The 25,133-nt window shown below is 39.1% G+C and overlaps 1 protein-coding gene across 2 annotated transcripts in view; it reads left to right on the top strand.

Moving 5' to 3' along the window:
* Positions 1-7,422: 7,422 nt before the first annotated feature.
* Positions 7,423-25,133, top strand: part of LOC139755534 (uncharacterized) — a 38,109-nt gene continuing 20,398 nt past the window's right edge. The window contains exons 1-6 of one of the 2 annotated variants that reach the window (XM_071673942.1): positions 7,423-7,623; positions 8,515-10,900; positions 15,315-15,487; positions 18,324-18,413; positions 18,899-19,042; positions 21,949-22,065. In XM_071673942.1, coding sequence (XP_071530043.1) covers positions 7,591-7,623; positions 8,515-10,900; positions 15,315-15,487; positions 18,324-18,413; positions 18,899-19,042; positions 21,949-22,065 — 2,943 coding nt within the window. In that variant the 5' untranslated portion in view covers positions 7,423-7,590. The remainder of the gene's footprint in view (positions 7,624-8,514; positions 10,901-15,314; positions 15,488-18,323; positions 18,414-18,898; positions 19,043-21,948; positions 22,066-25,133) is intronic. The other variant, XM_071673940.1, reaches the window with a different exon arrangement.

Genomic DNA, 25,133 nt, shown 5'->3' on the forward strand with positions numbered 1-25,133 from the left:
CACATACATACATATACATACACATATTTACATGTGTACACATGTATGTATTTACACTTAAGTCACCTTCATCCATTCGTGGCACCACACCATCCCATAAGAAGTAGCATTACCACCCCTTGCATCAGTGAGGTAGCATCAGGAAGCATACAAAGAAATACCATATCTGCTCACATCCATTCTCTAGCTATCATGTGTAATGCACCAAAACCATAGCTCCCCATCCAGGCCCCACAGACCTTTCCATGGTTTACCCCAAACATTTTACATACCTTGGCATGTCGAACCCAGTATACCACATAGTTCCACTTCATTCTGTTCCATGCATGCCTTTCACCCTCCTGCATGTTCAGGTCGTGATCACTCAAAATCTTTTTCACTCCATCCTTCCACCTCCAATTTTGATTTGTTCCCACCACTTCTGACACATATATCCTCTTTGTCAATCTTTCCTCACTCATTATCTCCATATGGCCAAACCAGTTTCAACACACCCTCCTGTGCTTCATCACCCACACTCTTTATTACCACACATAACTACAATTTGCTCAATCATACCAGTAATGTAGATTGGAAAATGGAATTTGGTAGCCAGGAACCAGGGCTTTGTGATCAAAGGTTTTATAATGTCTTCCATTGTGAAAATTTTAGAGGATGATGTTAGAATGCCTGAAGAACTGAATAACAAGTTCAAAAATATATTTCTTTTAAATGGAAGGCATTATAGACCCAACACCAAAGAAATAGCATGGGTAGGAGGTTTTGGAAATCATGTAGCTGTCTAGAAAAGATGTTAACAGAATACTTAAAGGACTTGACACAAACAAGGCTCATGGTCCTGATGAAGTATCACCATATGTGTTGAAGGTGTGTGCAGATATGTTGAATGAACCACTTGCATTACTGTTCGAGATGTCACTGGAGAGAGGCTAAGTGGAGAATGGAAAGGGCAAATGTCATACATGTATATAAGAAGGGAGACTGGAAATGTGTTGAGGTACAGACCAGTCTCACTAATGATTTTGATGTATAAGATTCAGGAAAAGATATTAGAAAGCAATTGGATGACTTCCCATGTAGGAGAAATGTCATAAGTTAGAGATAGCTTGGTTTTAGGGAAAAAAGGTCATGTGTAACTACATAGAGTTCTACGAAAAAGTGAGCTTAGTTCTGGACAAAAGGGAAGGCTAGGTGGACAATCTATATCGGGATTGCTAGAAGGCATTTTGCCATATAGGAGGCTGATTAAGAGGCTAGATCACGAGGTAGGGGTGATGGGGAAACTCCTATGATTGGGAGATCACCTTAAAGGAGCCTTTTCCAAATGGGTTGGGGTGATCAGCAGAGTCCCACAGGGTTCAGTCCTGGGGCCAATACTTTGCTTGATCTATTTTAATGACTTGCCTGAATATGTTTGCAGATGATGCAACAAAAGTCATGAGGGAAGTGGAAAGTAAGTAGGATTACATCAGCTTACATGGTAACCCAGACGGACTCCAAATTTGGTCTAAAATCTGATTGATTGAATTCAAACTGAGTGAATGTAACATATGACAAGATCCATCTGTCTATATCTCTGACACTTGTTCCAATTGGAACTCCCTCAGTGGAGTGGCTATGGCAACAGGGTCTCCATAACTAAAGATCTTGCCTCACCCTTAACAGGCCACCAGCAGAGGGCAAGTCTAGTGCAATGTTTGCAGAGGCTCCTATCTAATGTTCCTGATGACTATCTCAATCTTCCTAATGTTTCTATGTAATACTCCTGCCTAAAAGTTCGTACCTACTACTTCTATCCATTGCTCCTACCATCTTGCCAAAAGGCAGGGCTAGCACATATTGCTCACTGCAGGAAAATCTAGAGTCACAAAGAATGAGATGCATGAGTTAAGTGTTGTCAAGTGTTACACATGACAAGGAAAGATTGTATGTTTGTGAACAGAATACCGTTAGTCCAGATGTTAGTGAGGCAAAAAGACCCATCATGCCCAAGGTGCAACTTCCACATCAAAGACACGAAACACTTACTCCTCAACTGTCCAGGGCTCATCCCACAAAGACATACACACTATATCACCACACTTCTTCACCTTCGATTCTCATGTTTGTCTTTTTGAGTACTGTGGGAAAGCCACAGAAAGGCTTTTGGGGAAGGAAGCTAAAGATGAGTTTTCTATACTTATTTGCTATTTTCTGCATGAGAGAGGTAGCATCCAGTGTTATATGTGTTAGTGCTACTAGATTGTTGTAACTTGTGTCAGTGGTACTTTTGTTTTAGTAATTTGTATTGGTGTTTTTTTTTACACTGACTGACGTGGCACAAACAAAACATGCCCCTAGTAATTCCAACTTGGGTGAAAGAAGAAAGTAAAAGGAAAAGAAACTGAAAATAATCAGGGTTCTGAAATGTTTGTAGACCTGACTCTTTAAGGAAGAAAGGTTATATGAAAAGGGGAAAAATAGAAAAGAACTCCACAGCTTAATTGTTCTAGGAAAGGAGGAGGTATCATAACAACCAATCAACACCGAAACTGTGGGAAGCAGCAGCTGAACACATGCCATTTGTCCACACTCTGGGGGTAAGGGACACATGCAAACAGCTTATGAGGGCAATTATCAAAATAATACCTACTGATTAGAGAGAGAGCAGCAACATTACAGAGTACAGAGAGTGATAGCTGAAGAGAGCTGATATCAGGAGAAATAGTGAGACAGAAGGCTTTGGACTCCACTTTAGTTGATAAAGATAGAATAACCTGAGGACAACATACCATTAAACAAGAGATGCTGAAAAAGATGCATGGAATTACCTTTTTATCATAAAAGTGTTTGTTGGACAGAATGAACACAAATAATGCAGACAACATATGGAAATTGAAGAAGCATGATAGAAAATCTTCAAGAGATAGGGTCTGATTATTGTAGAACTTCTTTCCTGCACAGTACAACCAGGTAATGACTACACTTCATGACCTATGATACTGCCTGGATCTTAGTGACCAACTTCCAGAGTGCCATAGGAACCCAAAAATGCAGAAGGAACTCTAGGGGCAGGAGTAGTACAGTAGCATTGTTACACACTCACACATATTATGAACTTAAACTAATTTTCTCACTTTTGTGAAATGATGGCCTGATCATCTCCCAACTACTAATAGCAGCTGGTGAAATTAACCCAAACCTAGGACCACCAGAAAACCTCTGTCCACAGTCCTCAGTGGCTATCAACAAAAAGTGCCTTTCAACAAAAACCACTATTTTATCAGATGCTTCAACTGCACTTAGTGGTATCACCTCCATTGCAAATCACTGTCATCTATAGAGACTACTCAGAACATTAGAAATTTAGCAACCAATCAAACAGCAACTCCCAAAATCCTATCACAAACCCCTTCACCTCCAGAACAAACTTCCAACAAACACTATCACAGAACACAAACTCGCACTCTTCATAAACAAACCAGATACCCAGAGTTCCCTTCCCACTTTTCTATGGCTACACAGTTTTTAGAAATAAGAGTACAATGCCAAGGAGGAGGACTCGACACTCATCCACCAAACCACGCCTTTCTCCAATAATAATGATGCTACAAAACAGCTCACTGACAACGGCAACACCCAGGAATGCAGCCCATAGAAATAAACCGTAGCAGTACCAAGTACAACAGAGTCAGTATCTCAATGCCCTACCTCCTGACCCCCAGCTGCAGAAGCTAACCATCATGCTTAGCAGCTATTCTTTAGAGATTTCAATTCCATTCCATTGCATTCCACTTAGCTCAACACGCACACACTCACACACACACTTGAACCTAGAGATGAACTTATAAACCAACTGCAGCCTCTCAGTATCCTCAACCTAAACAACCAGACTCCCTAGAAACTTACTACCTTTAACAGATGGCCTCGCCAGATATCACAGTCTACCCACCAGCACTACACACAAGGGCCATACAGAGTACTTTCTACAGAACAATCCTCTGACCAGTCCCATCTTGATAACACTCCATCTAGCTCACTCAGTCAACACTACCAAAGAAACTTACACAAATTACCGGAAAGTAGACTGGCCAGCCCTCACACTCTACTTGAAAACAAAGCTCCAAAAAATTCAGAATAGATTTCTCATGCCTAGATCATGCAGTCTCACACTTCATCAACATCTCTAACCAAGCCAGCAAAAAGCACATAATACAGTGGCACAGAAAGAAATAAAATCCAAATTTCTTCCACGAGTTACACATTTCATAAACGAAAGAAAGCAACCGAGATGCAACCACTTACAAAAAATAAAAATCGGAGAACAAAGCCAAACTGAAAACAAGACCATAACTAAACTTCTCACTGAAGACTGGCACTCCTTTAACATAGGGAATCACAAGACCCACAACCACCAACTTAAGTGCACATTAAAGAAAATTCACTTGCATCACAACCAATTCAACTCCTACGCATTAAGCACTCCTGACCCACTTCATTGAAATCCCTCTTACTACCCCACACCCCACTCCAGCCTTCTGTACTAAACAAATATGTTTTGTGAATTTGTTCGAGATTTCTGTTTGAGTGGCTTCGTCGGCCACATGTCTGCTCATGGGATCACCTGGTGAGGTAATGTCTGCTCTGTAAGTTATGAAAAGTGTTGATGATGACGCTGCCATGGGGTATCCCACCTATTGGGACTTGAGGTGAAGCTGCAGAGGTGATGATTATTTCTGCGGTGTGTTGGTTCAGAAAGTTCCACAGTTATACTTCGGTGATCTCTTGCATGCCCAATTTTAGTCATATGTATTACAGGCTGTTTGTCCTGACTTTGTCAAAGGCTATGCTTATGTTTCTATTTCTAACTATATCCTATAACTTAGTCCTTGGCCTTTGGAGTTAGCGATTTTCGTTCCTGCTGCAGTCACAAATAGAGGTGGTGATTTTTCGCTTTTGGAAATCGTAAAGCTTATTGTTTGCAGGCTGTTCTCTTAAACCTCAGCTTCATAATTCTTTCAAAAAGTTTCCTTGGGACTTTTAGGAAGGATATGGGTCGGTACTTCGTAATGAAGTAGTTTTTTAAGAGGAAATATTCAGATTTGCTCATATTTATGTTACTTTTTCCTGAGGCTTTTTTTTTTTTTTTTTTTTTTTTTTTTACTGCTGTAGAAGTTTCGGCAAATCTACCGCCACTGAGGCAGTTGTTAGGGGACAGTCGGGCTTGATATATGTTTTGTTGTGTGATGGTTCTTCCACTGTTACAAGACAACCACTTTTTTTTCTGTCGTGATTTTGGTTACAGTTTCTGTTTTCCTTGGGCATAATCTTGAGTCCTGTGAACGGCAGTCGGCCTACACCCAGCCTAAGTGTTCATTCTCCGCTGTGTGTGTCCACATACACATGAAATGGTATATATATATATATATATATATATATATATATATATATATATATATATATATATATATATATATTTTTTTTTTTTTTTTTTTTTTTTCATACTATTCGCCATTTCCCGCGATAGCGAGGTAGCGTTAAGAACAGAGGACTGGGCCTTTGAGGGAATATCCTCACCTGGCCCTCTTCTCTGTTCCTTCTTTTGGAAAATTAAAAAAAAAAAAAATATATATATATATATATATATATATATATATATATATATATATATATATATATAGGTTGAAATGCGGGTAACGCGAGTATAATCAACATGATCGACCTTATATTTTACGAATAATTGAATAAATGATATACTGAAGGCCATAATCAATAGAATTAAACAAAAAATATATAGTGATTTTCTGATAAATCTACAACATTTGTGTTTGCGCTAAAGCACACATTCTTGTCTGACCCTCCCTTAACTCGAAATGTCAGTGAGCGGCAGTGCACACCACGTATTGTTCTCAGGAACTTTATTTACAGCACATCCATCCTCTTCCAATCTGCTGTATATATAGGGCGCAACAGTTGCATCAGTAAATCCCCTCTAGGACCATTATGTTATACTACCAAACATTTTGTTTTCAGTGTGAAGGCTAGGAGACCACGGCTCCCCCAATTGCATCTATATTTCCGTGCCCCATATGACAATACTTTGTGTAAGTCATGTAAATGCATTAAGATATTCGCCATGAATAGGTATAGATTGATTGACTTTATTTAGGGACCGTAGTACATCAAGATAGGTATACACATGTGCAATACACCACAATAAGGTACATAGTAGTTTCAACTAGGGTAACCTAACAAAGTTTTTTTTACAAACTTATTTCCAGTAGGGTCCTTGCCAATTTCTTCTGCAGTCGTGCCATCCTCCCCTCCAAAAAATATAATAGTAATTATTATTTTTTTTTTTTTTTTTTTTTTTTATACTTTGTCGCTGTCTCCCGCGTTTGCGAGGTAGCGCAAGGAAACAGACGAAAGAAATGGCCCAACCCCCCCCCCCCATACACATGTACATACACACGTCCACACACGCAAATATACATACCTACACAGCTTTCCATGGTTTACCCCAGACGCTTCACATGCCTTGATTCAATCCACTGACAGCACGTCAAACCATGTATACCACATCGCTCCAATTCACTCTATTCCTTGCCCTCCTTTCACCCTCCTGCATGTTCAGGCCCCGATCACACAAAATCTTTTTCACTCCATCTTTCCACCTCCAATTTGGTCTCCCTCTTCTCCTCGTTCCCTCCACCTCCGACACATATATCCTCTTGGTCAATCTTTCCTCACTCATTCTCTCCATGTGCCCAAACCATTTCAAAACACCCTCTTCTGCTCTCTCAACCACGCTCTTTTTATTCCCACACATCTCTCTTACCCTTACGTTACTTACTCGATCAAACCACCTCACACCACACATTGTCCTCAAACATCTCATTTCCAGCACATCCATCCTCCTGCGCACAACTCTATCCATAGCCCACGCCTCGCAACCATACAACATTGTTGGAACCACTATTCCTTCAAACATACCCATTTTTGCTTTCCGAGATAATGTTCTCGACTTCCACACATTTTTCAAGGCTCCCAAAATTTTCGCCCCCTCCCCCACCCTATGATCCACTTCCGCTTCCATGGTTCCATCCGCTGACAGATCCACTCCCAGATATCTAAAACACTTCACTTCCTCCAGTTTTTCTCCATTCAAACTCACCTCCCAATTATTATTATGATAATAATAATTTAATCTTGTCCATGTCAGGGAATATTTAGATTTTAGTTATGGACAAAAAAAAATTATATAAGGTTAATTTTTAACTCTAAGGGTACATTGGGCGTAAAGTAAAAGGTCATATTACAATAAGTGATGACTATGATGAGCTATATAGTTATTATACGTGCACAGTGTATATGTGTTTTGCCCAACACATGCTACTGGCTTAACATAAAGCGGCACCAGATGGGTCTCTTTCGCCGTTAGGGGAATGTAAACAAAACAAATGGAAGGAACAGGAGGGAAGTGTATGGGGCCTGTCACCTGGGGAAACTCAAGTGGATTGTACGAGTAAACTTGATAGACTGAAAGGCAAAGGAGCATTATGTAATCTGCTCATAAAGCGTGAGAAGAAGAGACAAAAAAAGAACAATATCATGAATGAAAACGTGTATTCATCGGATGTAAAGGTTTGCATGGAATGTAATGAATATAAGATCTCGTGAAATTACTGCACAGTACATGCAGTATTTAGCTCCTTAATGTTTCATATTAAAAGGCAAGGATAGTTCATACAGTCGGTCCACCAGCGTCTCCCATTAGCATATTCATAAGATGTGATCACAAGCCTTCTGTAGGTCTAACACTTTGTCATGTTTTGTATCCCACAGACAGGAATTTTTCTCAAATAGCAAAAATATGGATACAAAATCTAATTTATCTCTTCCAAGTCAGAAAGCAACTTAGCTTTCTTTGAATTTTATTCTTTGCTTTATTAAGAAATGCAAGTTAAGTTCTTGAAAAGTTTACCTTCTAAAAATGTACAGTAATCAGTGACAGGCAGGAAGAGCTGTCTATTTCATTGTTTAACTGCAGACCCAATAATCTCGAATATTGTAAAAAAATGGAGTTAATTTTCGTAATTCACTGTTGTATAGTGGCATAACGAGGATTTCAAAAAAGATGGAATTTAGTGTAGATGGTAGAATGGTCAAGTACTCAAAAGGCAGAGCACTTCACATGGTGATTGTACGTTAGAATGATTTTTAACGTAGTTCTGAAAAATGATTCATCCCAGATGTATTAACAGTGTCCATCAAGCCAGCATTGCACTTAGTTACTCGACTTATGTTTTTGTTGGAATGATTTTTTGTGCATTACTGAAACGTAATTCTTCTCAGATGTATTAACAATGTCTATTAAGCCAACATTGCACTGAATTACTCTGACTTATGTTACTTGCAAACACTTGATACCCAAAATAGGCCGTCTGCCCCAAGCTCTCTCTCTCCTAGTCATGCTCCTGTTATGTAAGCAGAAATTTTGATAATGATACTAATCTAATTATTGAATAATTTCAGATGGATGGTTGTCAAGTTAAGGAACACTTAGTGGACAGGCAGCCTGCTTGGAAGGACAGCTTTGAAAAAGATCAGAATAAAATGAATTTTAAGCTGGATAATGATTTGCTAAATGTTACTAAATGCAGTGAAAAAGATCTTTCTAAAATGTTAGAGAACCATCCAAAAAGTTACTCAGAAGCAGATGAATGTCATCAAAAAAATCATATTGATATGAGTAACAATTTAAGTACTCATCCAGAAGCAAATGACCATGAGAGTTATTGTGTTGGGAGACAAGTGATAGAGTCCGTCTCAGAATCAATTTGTATCCAACCCATGCCTGAAATGATGAACTTGCCTTTACAGTTTAAACATGAAATTGATGATGGTGAATTGTTACATGAAATTATGGATGGTCAACCCCATCCTGAAATGATGGTTATTCAACCTAATTCCAGAATCATTGATGAGCAGTCTCAACCTGGATTAGTTAAAGTTACCCAGTTCAAACAAGAGAGAGATGATATGCAGCTTTGCTCTGAAATGTCAGACACAAAAGCCCAAGATGATATAATGAATTTTGAACATCAAGATTTATCTGAGGATACCAAGAACATTCTTGAAAACAAGTATACCCGACCTAGACGAAAGCCTAAGTATAAATGTGAAAGTTGTGATCGAGAGTATGCTCACATGCGAACTTTAGAATCCCATAGCAGAATTTGCGGAAAAATTGGTAAGCTAAGGAAGACCCAGTGTATTCACCCAACATGTACAAAGGAATTCTTCCATAAGTTTCGAATGATTGAACATTATGAAAGGGATCATTCAGATGAAGAAGGCCCAGAACTAAAGGCAAATCCAAATTTTATCAATCCTGAATATATTTGTTGTAACTGTGAACGTGTATTTACTCATCTACCACAGCTGCACTCTCACGAAAAGATTTGTGGTGAGTCAGTAAGCCTGAGGAATCCTAGTAAAGTTGGCAGCATAAAAAGAATATTTTGTGTGGATCCTTCATGTAGAAGGGAGTTTACCCACAAGTCTATTTTGTCACGTCACATCAGAAAAGAGCATCCAAAAATGAGGCCCCTGGTAGAGCCTATCCCTAATTATTGTTGTCAAAACTGCTTACGTAATTTTACCTACTTGTCAAGTTACCGAACACATGAAAAAGCATGTGGCAACCGGAGTAAAGTTAAAAAAACACCATGCATAAATCCACTGTGCAAGAGAGAGTTTTTTCATAAGTGCAGACTTATTCAGCATGTTGAGGAAGAACATCCTGAGATGGAATATGTTGAACCTATTAAAGAAACCAGTTTCAAGTGTGTAAAATGTGACAGAGAATACTCTCACGAAAGAACCCTGAAATCACACACCCGAAAATGTGGTAAAAGAGGAAAATTAAGGAAAACACCTTGCATTCACTCTTCATGTACAAAGGAATTTTTCCACAAGTCAAGAATGATGCAGCATGTTAGAAAGGATCATCCAGACATAGAGGAACCCCACCCTGACAGTGAGCATGGCTTTAAATGTCAGAACTGTCACACTGTATATGGTCATTTGCAAAGCCTACAGAGACATCTGGAAATTTGTGGTATTGGAGGGAAGCTGAAAAAAACGCAGTGTATTCATCCATCTTGTGAGAAGAAATTTTTCCATATTTCATCCATGATGAAACACATGGAAAATGACCATACTGATATGGAGGTTAATATAATTGAAAAATGCTTCACCTCTCTTACTGAATTTAGACATTGGAAAGAAGATGAAGAGATGAAATCTTTTTCATACTTCAGCACAAGACATAGTGTAACATCTAATGATGGTAAAGCATATTTGTGTTTTGTTTGTCAGTACAATGGACCTGACAGATATCCAGATACACCAGAGAAAATGGGAAGAGTTTCTTCAAGAAAGTGGAAGAAACGACGAGTTAAGACTGGCATTATTTGCCCCGCAAGAATGTTAGTGAAAGAGTCTAGTGATGGGTCTGTTTCAGTTAAGTATGTGAAGACTCATAACCATGATGTTAATAAGAATAATGTCATTTACCCGCCACCTGGCCAAAGAACTTTTAGAAAATATCATATATCAATGAGAGAAGTAAATAAGAAAGCTGATCATGTTCCAGTAGATGGAAGTGATGAAACGTTTAGAATGACCAGTGGGGATACTCTTGATACTATATCCGTTTCTGTAGAGGAAGACGTTATAAGTGGAGAAATGATAGCAGAAGCAGTAATGGGGACTGGTTATTTTGATTATATGGTGAAACCCAATTGTGGCTATGTCCATACTTTAGAAAAGGCAAATGAAACTGTGAAACTGTTTCAACAAAGGACTTCTTCCCGTTTCATATGTTACAAAGTACAGCGAAGCTTTGGGAGAGATGGTAAGTAGTGGCTGTTATATTTGTGTTATAGCCATATTTTGAATGATGTGTTGGAAATGAGATGTTTGAGGACGATATGTGGTGTGAGATGGTTTGATTAAGTAATGAAAGGATGAGAGATGTGTGGTAATAAAAAGACTGAGGTTGAGAGAGCAGAAGAGGTTGTATTGGAATGGTTTGGTCACATGGAGAGAATGAGTGAGGAAAGATTGACAGAGAGGATATATGTGTCAGAGATGGAGGGAATGAGGTGAAGTGGGAGACCAAATTAGAGATGGAAGGATGGAGTGAAAAAGTTTCTGAGTGATCGGGGCCTGAACATAAAGGAGGGTGAAAGGCATGCAAGGAGTAGAATGAATTGGAACAATGTGGTACACCGGGGTCAACATGCTGTCAGTGTATTGAAGCAGGGCATATGAAGCATCTGGGGTAAACCATGGAAAGTGTGGGGCCTGGATGTGGAAAGGGAGCTGTGGTTTCAGTGCAATACACATGACAGCTAGAGACTGAGTGTGAAGAGATGTGGCCTTTGTTGTCTTTTCCTAGCGCAGCCTTGCGCATGCTTGGGGGGGGGGTTGTTATCTCATGTATAGTGGAGTGGCGACGGGAATGGATGAAGGCATCATGTATGAATATGTACATGTGTATATATGTATATGTCTGTGTATGTATATGTATGTATACATTGAAATGTATAGGTATGTATATATGCATGTGTTTGCATTTATGTATATACATGTATATAAGGATGGGTTGGGCCATTCTTTCGTCTGTTTCCTTGCGCTACCTCGCTAATGCGTGAGACAGCGACAAAGTATAATAGATAAGTAATATTTATTTATTTTCTTTATTGTACTTAATTGCTGTTTCCCGCTTCATTGAGGTAGTGCCAGGAAGCAGACAAAGAATGGCCCAATCACTCATATACACATATATATACATAAACACCCATACACGCACATGTACACACATATACACACAGACACAAATATATACACATGTACATATTTATACTTGCTGCCTTCATCTATTCCTATCACTACCCCCCCCCCCCTCTCTCTCTCTCTCTCTCTGTCTCTCTCTGTCTCTCTCTCTCTGTCTCTCTCTCTCTCTCTCTCTCTCTCTCTCTCTCTCTCTCTCTCTCTCTCTCTCTCTCTCTCTCTCTCTCTCTCTCTCTCTCTCGTGTGTGCAATAAAATTCCTACAAAACAAACAAGAAAGATCTCCCTTGTTCACACTCAGTCTCTAGCTGTCATGTGTAATGCACCAAAACCACAGCCCCCTATCCACATCCAGGCCCCACAGACCTCTCCATGATTTACTTTTGATGTTTAACATTCCTTGGTTCTGCCTATTGATAGCACGTCAACCCTGGTATACCACATTGTTCCAGTTCACTCTATGCCTTTCACCGTCCTACATGTTTAGGCCCTTATCACTCACTCAAAATCTTTTTCCACTCCATTCTTTCATCTCCAGTTTGGTCTCCTGCTTCTCCTTGTTCCATTGTGAATCTCAAGAAGAATAAAGATATGCATGTCACAAAATCAGGTAAGACTAGTCAGTTCGTGAATTTAAATATAATGGCCTAAAGATTTGGACTTCAGGATCTTTTGAATGATAATGAAACTTATGTAAGATTAACATCCAATCCCTTTAGTAGTAAAGTAAAGACCATCAACTCCAGACTCAACCCATTGTTAAATAAGCTCCAGGACATTGAAATCAGTAGGGATGGTTAATCCCTTTCTTCCTTTAATATGTATGGTCTCCCAAAAATTCACAAAGCTGGATGTCCCGTTAGACCAATTGTCTCCTCTGGTAATTCTTCTGGTTATAGATTATCCAGATGGTTAGCTAAACACCTTGGCAATGTTCAAGGAAAAATCTCTCCATCACATGTTATAAATAGCTTAGATTTTGTAAACATGGCTAGGAACTTAAATTTGCCTGAACATAAACTGATTTGTTTTGATGTGAATTCCCTATTCACTAAAGTCCCCATTGAAGAAACCAGCACATACCTAAGGAAGAAATTACCTGATCTCAATCTTGCCTTACCCCTGCCTATAAAAACTTTCATTGACTTAAATAAAGATTTATTTCCAATGATATTTTCCAAGATGATGAATGTAATTTTTGTAGACAGAAATTTAGTCCTGACTTGGGAAATCCCAATGGAATACTTTGAGACTGAAATTCTAACCAGTCAATAACCATCCAAAAATCTGGTTTAGATACCTTGATGCTTTGTGTTTCCAAGATTGTGATGTTTTCTTTAATGAATTAGATAACATTCACTCCACCATCAAATTCAAGATTGAATGAGTAAAAGAAGGCAAATTGCTGTTTCTTGATATGCTGATAACTCAGGAATCTGATCACTTGTCCTTCAAGATCTATAAGAAGCCTACCATCTCAGAGCTGTTTTCATTTTTTTCAGTACATGATTCATCTGTAAAAATGTCTGTAGCTATGTCTATATCTTTAAGAACATTACGCATATGTGATCCCATAAGTCCGGTAGATGAATGTAGTCATGTAAGAAGTATCTTTTTGGTCAGATATGTCATCCTAAGAGGTATGTGAACAAGGCTTACTGGAAAGCTAGGAAGACATTTTATGCATCTAGTAACAAAAATGCTGGAAAGAATGATGGGTCTAAATGGTTGGTGTTGCCCTATTCTCCTTAGCTAATGTAAGACAGGTACTAAAAAACATTTCTTTTAATGTTGCCTTCCAGTACAATAACAATATCAGTAAGACCTTAATTAAAAGTAGGCCAAATTATCCAAAAAATTGAGAGTGCTTACACTGTCAAATGTATGGCATGTAAAGATGTATACATTGTTCAGACTGGTAAAACAGTAACTGAGAGATGCTTTTGGCGCAGTCATTTAGTATGCAGGGATGACCATAAAAATGTGATCACTAACCACTGTCATCAAAACGACCACCCTGTAGATCTTAACATCCCAGTCACATGGTATCCCTCATCTGATTATGCTACCGATAACATCATTAAATCTGTCTTAATTGCTAATACTAAGAACTTCAGTTTGTCCCCAGGTAATTTTAAAGCACACCTTGTTATCAACCAGATCATTATGAAAGAATTATCAAGAAACAATAACATAAGATAGTTGAACATCTCATCACCCAGGACATCCCCACCAACCACACAATCCTCTTAACACAAGGCACCCCTCAACTTTCCCTCTAATGGTCAGGCCAGTGTATAGTTGAGAAAGGCATGAGAATGACAATTTTTGTGATGGTGTTGGGATTTTGAAAATTTATGAATTGTTTGCACCTGATAAGGTGGATTGTCTTCCTGAAACATGTAGTGATGCATGTATAGACAAGTTACATTTTGAATAGAATTACCTGAACTCCTACTGAATTGCAATTTCACCTTCATAACTATCATCATGGATTAGTGTGATGAAAGGGTAAGAGAGATGTGTGGAAATGAAAAAGAGTGTACATGAGAGAGCAGAAGAGGGTGCATTGAAGTGGTTTGGACATATTGAGAGAATGAGTGAGGAAAGGTTGACAAATAAGATATGGGTATCAGAGGTGGAGGGAACAAGGAGTAGCAGGAGACCAAATTGGAGGTGGAAGGATGGAGTGAAAAAGATTTTGAGCAATCGGGGCCTGAACATACAGGAGGGTGAGAAGCGTGCAAGGAATAGAGTATATTGGAATGATGTGGTATGCCGAGGTTGATGTGCTGTCAGTGGACTGAACCAGGGCATTTGAAATGTCTGGGGTAAACCATTGAAAGGCCTGTGGAGCCTGGTTATGGATAGGGAGCTGTGGTTTTGGTGCATTACATATGACAGTTAGAGACTTTGTGAGAACGAATGTGGCCTTTTTTGTCTGTTTACCTGGTGCTACCTTGCTTAAGCAGAGGGTAGCGTTGATGTTCCTTTGGGGTGGGATAGTGCCAGGCATGGATGTAGGCAAGCAAATATGAATATACATGTGTATTTATCCATGGGGATAGGGGAGAAAGAATACTTTCCACGTATTCCCTGCGTTTCGTAGAAGGCAACTAAAAGGAGGGGGAGTGGGCGGGCTAGAAATTCTCCCCTCTTGTTTTTTTTAATTTTCCAAAAGAAGGAACAGAGAAGGGGGCCAGGTGAGGATGATCTCTCAAAGGCTCAGTCCTCAGTTCTTAACGCTACCTCGCTAATGCGGGAAATGGCGAATAGTATGAAAGAAAGAAAAGTGTATATGAAATAAAGTGAGACCCTTCATGTGTTCAAGATGCCACTCACTACATGGGAAATGGCAAACTAGTAGGAAAAAAGTTTTTTTAAGGTATGCATTTCAAATATGATTGATATAAGTATCATATAGTGATAGACTGATCAAAGTCAGTCATCTGTATACATAGTTGAAACTTTCAGGTTGGTGTGCTGAGAACCGCAAGATTTTATGGCAGCAAGAAGAATTAAGAGAAAACACTCTTCCTGAATTTGATGGTGTTCCATACATACTTAATGGAACTAAGGTGTTGGAGTGTCAGTATGGTGTCAATAGAAGTGCATATCAAAAGAAACACAATCCTGAGAAAAGAAAGGTAGGTATGTATTACTTTTGGATTTTCTTATATTTAGTAATACTTGTTTGATAATGTTATGAAACTTGATTTGCTTATTTCATTATGATGTCTACTTGGTAATTCTGTTAACACTAATGTTGAAATGTAGAAGTCTTAAATCAATGCCCTTTCATCCAATCATGTTTAAGATAGAGTCACTGATATCTATAGGGAAACTTGATATACTATGGAAAGAATTTTTAGTATTAAGTCAGTTAAATTTAGATAATGTAGAGGAATAAGTGGCCATTGTTTCTCAGGGCAAAGATGGAAATGGTTGATGGTAGTCAGATGGTGATATGTGGATGTAATTCTTGGACTTTAAAAGCAAAAGAATGGAACACGACAAGTGTGTTGGAAATGATAAAGGCAAAAGAATGGGAGAGGACAAATGTGTTGGAAATGAAATGCCTGAGGACAATAATTGGTGTGAGGAGGGTTGATTGTATAAGGAATGACAGTGTAATAGAGGTATGGTAGTAAGCAGAATATGATTGAGAAAGCTGAACAGGGTGTGCTGAAATGGTTTGGACATCTGAAGATGTTGAGTGAAAGGAGCAAGGGAGAGGGTGAGATGGAGAAGGAGGTGGAAGGATGGAGTGAAAGAGGTTTTGAACATTCAGAAATTTTAGACGGGTGAATTAAATTGAGTGAGTTGGAGCAGTGTAGCATACTGAGGGCAGCATACTATCAGTGGCTGTGGATAGAGGGCTCTGGCTTTTGTTTATTATATGATTATGACAGCTAGAGGGTCGATGTGAACAAATGAGGCCATTCTTCATCTTTGTGCAATGCATCCTCACTAATGTGGGAAACAGTGAATATTTATGAAGAAAATGTATATATTACACCTAGTTCCTGCTAAGTAATAGGTTTATATTTTTTTGAAAACCCATCGCCAAGCGATCCATTATATTATAACCAAGAATTTATCTTAACTAACTGTAGTAAGAATGTCCATGAAAAATCAGAGCTTATGAACAGTATATCGCACTTTCAGATAAGCTGATTTAGTCAGTATTTAATGACAACTTACTGGAGATTGTGGTGATGGGGATTTAATGTGGTGCTGGAGTGGAATTAGTTGGCATGAGTTATACTCTGAGGTAAAGGAAGGGTAGACCATGTTTGTCTCCCTTATTTCCCAAATTACCTGATTCAGCTGTTGTTTTAATTGGAGGTATAGAAGAAGAATTTGTAGGCTTTTTCATTTGAAAAAGCTATCCATGTTATCTCTGTTTCTGCTTCTCACTGTGAACATCCCTGTAGGTCATGAAACATCTTTAATTACTGTAGTGGTTATCAAGGCACATCATAGTTTGAGTTGTTCAGGCCATTAAAGAGGGGCCAAAGCCTTGTCTAGGTGGTTGAGTGCTGCTGCTAACCTTTTGTTTATACAGTTATTGGCATTCTTGAATGAGAAAAACCCATAGATGTGATGATAGTCATTAGTTTCTGACCATCGTGGAACTTTCTGATGCCCGTTTTATTTTAAATTCAAAATGACAGACTTAAACCACGTATTTCTCTGAGTAGCTTTAGAACTCTTGATCATTCTGTATCTCTGATGCCTATTCCAGTTGGAACTCCCTCAAAGGGGTGGCTACAGCTACAGTCTCCATAACTAAGGAACTCCAGTGCTGCTTCTCATCCTTTAGTGCCTCACTCTTAACGGGTCACTGGCAGAGGGCAAGTCTAACACATACTCATATACTTAATAGGTAAAACAAGTTTTGACAGTGCAAAGTGAGGGCGACCACTTGACTCAACTTGTTCTTGTTTACAAGCCAATCACTGGCAGGTGGGATATAAATTATAATGCATTTTGCCAGTGGGTGGAAGACAAATCTGTCGTTATTTTGCTCTGACATCATTATGCAATGCATGCTTACTAAAAAAAAGTGGATTATCTTGTATACCTATTCTGTTATAAAGAAAAGGATATTTTAAGTGGTATACATTAGAATTTTTTTTTTTTTTTTTTTCAAATCTCTTACATCTTTAAGGGCTTATATGATGTAATTCATCCCTATACCTACAAAGTGTACCAGACCAGCCAGGCTGTGGGGGCTATGTGGGCCTGCAGACTGCAGCTTCCAGCAGTTTTTTTGACCAGTGACCCAGCCGAACAGCCTTGCCCCATCCCAGGCTGTGGAGGTGAAGACACCTAAAGACTTTATTTGGTGTTCATCAGATATTCTGAAAACTCAGGTGTTTACTGATAGCTTTGAAAATTTTATTCAAGGTACTGTTTATGCCCATCCAGCATGAATTGCAGATAGTCATCTTTGATGAGGCTGTATTATTGTATACGAATGGAAAAGAGTGCAGTGTCATTGATGACCTTGTCTCAGAGGAGCCTACTGTTCCCTGCTCCCTCATGCATTGCAGCCTTAAAGTTGTAGGAGTCCTATAAAAGGGGTCTTTGGGTTCTGAAATCAGCCTTTATCATGTAGGGATAAGGGAGAAAGAATACTGCCCTCATATCTGTTTGTCATAGAAGAAAATGACTAGGAGGGGTGAGAGTTGTGGACTGGAAATCCCCCCAGCCTGTATTATCACATTCTAAAAGTGGATACAGAAGGAGCCTAAAATGTACGTTTCCTTGAATAATCTGTCGTCTGTTTGTTGAACTACCTCATTTAGGCAGGAAGGACAAGCATATGTAAAAGAAGCATTTGTTTTAATAGATGTCGATGAATGTATATGAAATTATTTTCATAATTACTGCAGTATGTGTTTATTACTTTTAAAAGAATAGGTCTTTGGATACAGATTGACCTAAAATCTTATCTCTTCCATTGCATTGATGAAGGAGGAAGATTCTCATGGTCATGTATCGAAGAAAGTGGATTGTCGTGCAAAAATTTTCTTGAAGGATGTCATCAAATTTCCTGACTTTAAGGTAAATTGGGTGAGAATTGAGAATTTTTTTGTTGCTTTTGTGGTAATATATGCCATAAAGTTATATTAATTTACCCATGATAGTGGTATCAACTTATTTATTAGTTTTTAATGTTTAAGCTGTTTCATGTACCTGTGTGTCTTAACAGTAGCATTTGAAGAAAACTTTGCATGTCATATACTTATATTGCTGGGAAAGGCTTTTCAGATATAGATGGATGAATGTTTATTTCATACTATTACAGTTTACATTATTTATGCAAAGGGAATCGCTGAAATTCAAAGGACTGTTCTTCTTTATTACTATAATTCATATGTTAAATACTAGTTGTATTCATCATATAAGTTCATACCTTCCATAGGGCAAAACTTTATTATTTCTGACTTTATCAAGTCTTTATTGTTAAGTTGTATTAATTTCTTTAATACATGTTCTTGCAAAATATGTCTCTTAATAACATTCCTCTCCCCATGTACATTGAATAGGTGGAAACTAATTCAAGACAAGAGAAAAAGATAAAAGCAAATCTTCTTCGTCTAGCTTTGAAAGACGGCCAAGTAGAAGGTGAACGAAGAATATATATACAACTGCCAAAGGAGGCTGATCATTGCAACCATGAGAAAGGACCAGTAAGGCTTTCAGTAGAATGTTTTGTGTTAAGTTTTACTGATACAATTCTTCAAGGTATAGATTCAAAGTAAACCTTAATTTTAGCCATGTAGACTTCTCTTTTATGCTATTGCTAATGTGTTACTTCTTCAACTTTCATGTATGATGAGCATTTCACTGAGTACTAAAAATGATCTCTTGTCACAATTCCTCTCTGAAAAACATCCCTCTTTACTGTTGATTATATCAAACTGCATTTGACTTTTCTTTAAACATGTACATCATATCCACCAAAAGTAAGGTAGTTCAAAATAGCATTTGAATACTTTCATATTATTTATCACTCTTTTTACTTCCTTTTGCACCTTTTTCAACAACACATTTCCTTTTTATTGTCTCTGGACAGAGCCCCATGAACATGAGAGGACCACTTGCTGACAGAGGTAATAAGACAGTTTTGTCCCAAGTATAGGGAGTATCCACTAGGAGTTAATCCTCGTTGACCACTGCTATGTCTTTGGGGCTGGTTTAATACTTTTTGATAAAGATCCACCAACCATTTAGCAACATGCCTAAGCCCATAACGTCTTTAGTGTGATGAAAAGTGGTGTTTTGTGGCCACCAGACCTCATCATTTACTTGTTCGCCTTTTCATTGTGTGGACCATTTAAAATTTTTTTGTTAGTCTGTGCTGTCATCATCTTGTGACCTTCATTTCTTGCCCTCAGAAATGTTTGTTCTTTATGGTTTTCTTTTATCTTTTTGTTTCATGATACAGATTTTATTTTATTTTCATACATACTCACCATTTTTTGTGTTAGCGAGGGAGTGTCAAGAACAGAGGACTGAGCCATAAGTCCTCACTTGGCCCCCTTTTCTGTTCCTTTTTTGGAAAAGTAAAAACTGGAGGGGAGGATTTCCAGCCCCTCCACTCCCACCACTTTAAGTCGCTTTTTACGACATGCAAGGAATACATGGGAAGTATTCTTTCTCCCCTATCCCCAGGGATCAGGGCATGAACATACAGGAGGTTGAGAAGCATGCAAGAAATAGGGTGAATTGGAATGATGTGTTATGCTGAGATCTTCATGCTGTCAGTGGACTGAATTATGTCTGGGGTAAACCATGGAAAGGTCTGTGGGGCCTGGATGTGGTTAGGGAGCTGTGGTTTCGGTGCATTACACATGAGAGTTAGAGACTGAGTGTGAACGAACATGTCCTTTTTTGTCTGAATTCCAGGCACTACCTTGCTGAAGCAAAGGGTAGTGATGCTGTTTCCTGTGGGACAGGGTAGCTCCAGGAATGGATGAAGGTAAGCGAGTTTGAATATGTATATATGTATATGTCTGTTTATTGTGTATGTATGTATATGTATGGAAAGGATCACAATTTTGCGCATGATCAAGATATTCCTATGAGTCCACAGGGAAAATGAAACACGATAAGTTCCCAAGTGCACTTTCATGTAATAATCACATCATCAGGGGAGACACAAGATAGAAATATAACAGTCAGTTGATGTACATCAAAGAGACAAAGCTAGGATGCCATGTCTTGGACAATCGCATGTTTACCAAATGACCACCCCTCAAGGGGGTGGTCATAGCGAAAAGTCGCCATAATTGTTATCCCCAGTGCCACTTCAAAGCCTTTTGTTCCTTATCCTTAGCAATACCTAAGCAGAGAGCAACTCTAGTGCAGTGTTTTCAAAGGCTCCAACCTAATGTTCCCACCAACTACTATTACCTAATGTGTCTACCTAATGTTCCAGCCGACTAATTCTGCCTAATATGCTCCTACTATTTTGTCAAAAGGCAGAGCTAGCACATAGTACTCACTGAAGATAAGTCTAGAGTTGGGATGAATGAGATGTGTGAGTGCAAAATAAATTTGCGGGTGTTACTGGCACACATCAAATCAGTGTGAGTTAAATGTTCGTCAAGTTTAATTTGTGACAAGGAGAGCTTGAATGTTTATGGACAGACTGCCAACAGTCCACATAGGGTGAGGCAGAAAGAAATGACAGCTATCTGGGTCAAAGGCGTGCAACTTGACAACCACTGGAGTGCTGGCCTCACTATGCAGCCTTCACTGACCCTCCCAACACCCATGTGGGTAGTACTGGTAATATACCTCTCTGGTTGGTAGTGCTAGGCTGCAGTAATTGAAGATATCATTTATTGAGTGCCTCTTGTGTGGAACTCAGAACCATGGCATTCTGTGATTAGTTAAGTAGGGCAGTATATGGTTTGTGATTTATGATTTTTCAGATTTATACACTGTCACTTTGTTTCTCTGTTTTGTAATAATCTCTTTTGAAGTACTTATAGTGGCTTTAACAAATGGTGGACTAAGTTCATATTTTCACTCATACATCTTCAGCAAACTTCTCACTTCTTGCCAAAAAATCTTGTGCTATTCTTTGCACAGGTATCATTTTTCATCTCCTCTTAGCAATCCTTGTCACATACAGTTCATTGAACTAAGATGTTTTGCTTCTCATGTCTTACACACTCAACCAATCAGAATTATCTTTTCTGAACTTTTTCACATATTTCCATATGTTAATGTATTTAAAACTTGTATTTTTCTTTGACATTCCGCCTAGCCATATAGATCCTTAAAGATTATGTGATTGTTGGCAGCTGCAGGCATGATGCATACATTCTTGATCATATGAACTTTTACTGGACCTTGATGTTTATAAAGTTAGGATTCCCAGTTTTTGCTCTGCTGGCTGATATACCATGGGATGGGTGTTGCCCTTTGTGTATTTGCTTATTTTTAAAATTGATTGTATGTGATGTTAAGAAATTAAGTTCAAGCAAACAAGAAAAGCATAATAGACCAAGATTTTACTAGAATATATCATGTACTTTATTAGGGTAATTCTGAGTAATCCATGACAGCCTGTTTTTTCTTTCAGCTTGGCAGACCTCGAAAACCTCGTGGTAGTCAGTTGTTGCTTCATCCCAGTTGGGATACATACCTGAATGACATCAATTTTCTGCTCACCTTTAGGGTTACAAAATCTTTATTTCAGGTAAATGATTATGTATTTGTTATCACCCATTGGGAGGTGGGCTGTTTAGAAAGGGTAGTGAGTGGTGGGATGAAGAAGTAAGAGTATTAGTGAAAGAGAAGAGAGAGGCATTTGGACGATTTTTGCAGGGAAAAAATGCAATTGAGTGGGAGAAGTATAAAAGAAAGAGACAGGAGGTCAAGAGAAAGGTGCAAGAGGTGAAAAAAAGGGCAAATGAGAGTTGGGGTGAGAGACTATCAGTAAATTTTAGGGAGAATAAAAAGATGTTCTGGAAGGAGGTAAATAGGGTGCGTAAGACAAGGGAGCAAATGGGAACTTCAGTGAAGGGCGCAAATGGGGAGGTGATAACAAGTAGCGGTGATGTGAGAAGGAGATGGAATGAGTATTTTGAAGGTTTGTTGAATGTGTCTGATGACAGAGTGGCAGATATAGGGTGTTTTGGTCGAGGTGGTGTGCAAAGTGAGAGGGTTAGGGAAAATGATTTGGTAAACAGAGAAGAGGTAGTAAAAGCTTTGCGGAAGATGAAAGCCGGCAAGGCAGCAGGTTTGGATGGTATTGCAGTGGAATTTATTAAAAAAGGGGGTGACTGTATTGTTGACTGGTTGGTAAGGTTATTTAATGTATGTATGACTCATGGTGAGGTGCCTGAGGATTGGCGGAATGCGTGCATAGTGCCATTGTACAAAGGCAAAGGGGATAAGAGTGAGTGCTCAAATTACAGAGGTATAAGTTTGTTGAGTATTCCTGGTAAATTATATGGGAGGGTATTGATCGAGAGGGTGAAGGCATGTACAGAGCATCAGATTGGGGAAGAGCAGTGCGGTTTCAGAAGTGGTAGAGGATGTGTGGATCAGGTGTTTGCTTTGAAGAATGTATGTGAGAAATACTTAGAAAAGCAAATGGATTTGTATGTAGCATTTATGGATCTGGAGAAGGCATATGATAGAGTTGATAGAGATGCTCTGTGGAAGGTATTAAGAATATATGGTGTGGGAGGCAAGTTGTTAGAAGCAGTGAAAAGTTTTTATCGAGGATGTAAGGCATGTGTACGTGTAGGAAGAGAGGAAAGTGATTGGTTCTCAGTGAATGTAGGTTTGCGGCAGGGGTGTGTGATGTCTCCATGGTTGTTTAATTTGTTTATGGATGGGGTTGTAAGGGAGGTAAATGCAAGAGTCCTGGAAAGAGGGGCAAGTATGAAGTCTGTTGGGGATGAGAGAGCTTGGGAAGTGAGTCAGTTGTTGTTCGCTGATGATACAGCGCTGGTGGCTGATTCATGTGAGAAACTGCAGAAGCTGGTGACTGAGTTTGGTAAAGTGTGTGGAAGAAGAAAGTTGAGAGTAAATGTGAATAAGAGCAAGGTTATTAGGTACAGTAGGGGTGAGGGTCAAGTCAATTGGGAGGTGAGTTTGAATGGAGAAAAACTGGAGGAAGTGAAGTGTTTTAGATATCTGGGAGTGGATCTGTCAGCGGATGGAACCATGGAAGCGGAAGTGGATCATAGGGTGGGGGAGGGGACGAAAATTTTGGGAGCCTTGAAAAATGTGTGGAAGTCGAGAACATTATCTCGGAAAGCGAAAATGGGTATGTTTGAGGGAATAGTGGTTCCAACAATGTTGTATGGTTGCGAGGCGTGGGCTATGGATAGAGATGTGCGCAGGAGGATGGATGTGCTGGAAATGAGATGTTTGAGGACAATGTGTGGTGTGAGGTGGTTTGATCGAGTAAGTAACGTAAGGGTAAGAGAGATGTGTGGAAATAAAAAGAGCGTGGTTGAGAGAGCAGAAGAGGGTGTTTTGAAATGGTTTGGGCACATGGAGAGAATGAGTGAGGAGAGATTGACCAAGAGGATATATGTGTCGGAGGTGGAGGGAACGAGGAGAAGAGGGAGACCAAATTGGAGGTGGAAAGATGGAGTGAAAAAGATTTTGTGTGATCGGGGCATGAACATGCAGGAGGGTGAAAGGAGGGCAAGGAATAGAGTGAATTGGAGTCATGTGGTATACAGGGGTTGACGTGCTGTCAGTGGATTGAATCAAGGCATGTGAAGCGTCTGGGGTAAACCATGGAAAGCTGTGTAGGTATGTATATTTGCGTGTGTGGACGTGTGTATGTACATGTGTATGGGGGGGGGGTTGGGCCATTTCTTTCGTCTGTTTCCTTGCGCTACCTCGCAAACGCGGGAGACAGCGACAAAGTATAAAAAAAAAAAAAAAAAAAAAAAAAATCACCCATTTGTACAGTATAGGGAGGGAGTTTTGCATTTGTGGGGTCCCATCGCTTGAACGTTCTCAGCTGTCATACAACTGTGTATATGTCTGTGTTCTGTTTGAATTTAAGTCATATTTTTAACAAGTTTCATTGATTTCATGCTATGTCCTGTGGTTGCTGTACCTCTACGTCCCCTGAAAAACTGTTCACCGCTTACATCAGGTGTCTGCATCCTTTCTGAACTACTAGGCCACTGTACTAGGAATTAATTAGTGCGTGCTTGCAGCTATCACATACGGTAATCATGCAACAGGCTTTGGAATTCTCCACCCTCTCATGTCTTTCCCAAGAACTATGATAAAGTACTTCTCAAATTACAGGATTTGCACTTCCTCCAAAATTTATAAATACTTTCCTTTATCTCTTCTTTTTCCCATTTAGTAACCTCTCCACATTTCAGTTTAGGCCCAGCCTTGGGGTGGACTTTTGTCTGTGACTAGAGTCAAGATGAAATCTGGTTAAGTTTAATGCCTCCAAATCCCAGTTTCTATCCATATATCTATTGGAACCTCGTCACAACTTTCCTCTCCCCTTTGATGGTTCTGTAATTCCACCTCTTAACTCATTGAGCATACTTGGTATTACTGTAACATCCACTCTAGCTTGGAATGCTCACATTATCGAAACAGCTTAATCTGTCTTTAAGAAACTGGGAATCCTGTTTGGATGTTGAATTTTCATGTCTTTCAAACAGCTTGCTCTGTTTATACAAAGGATTGATCTGTCTTTTTATGAAGCACTGCTTTCACATCTTGGGTAGTTCTAGCTCTGCATCTTTACTTGACAGACTTGAGTTGAAA

The sequence above is a fragment of the Panulirus ornatus genome, chromosome 19 (genome assembly GCF_036320965.1).
Source record: "Panulirus ornatus isolate Po-2019 chromosome 19, ASM3632096v1, whole genome shotgun sequence".
Taxonomy (NCBI): Eukaryota; Metazoa; Arthropoda; class Malacostraca; order Decapoda; family Palinuridae; genus Panulirus; species Panulirus ornatus.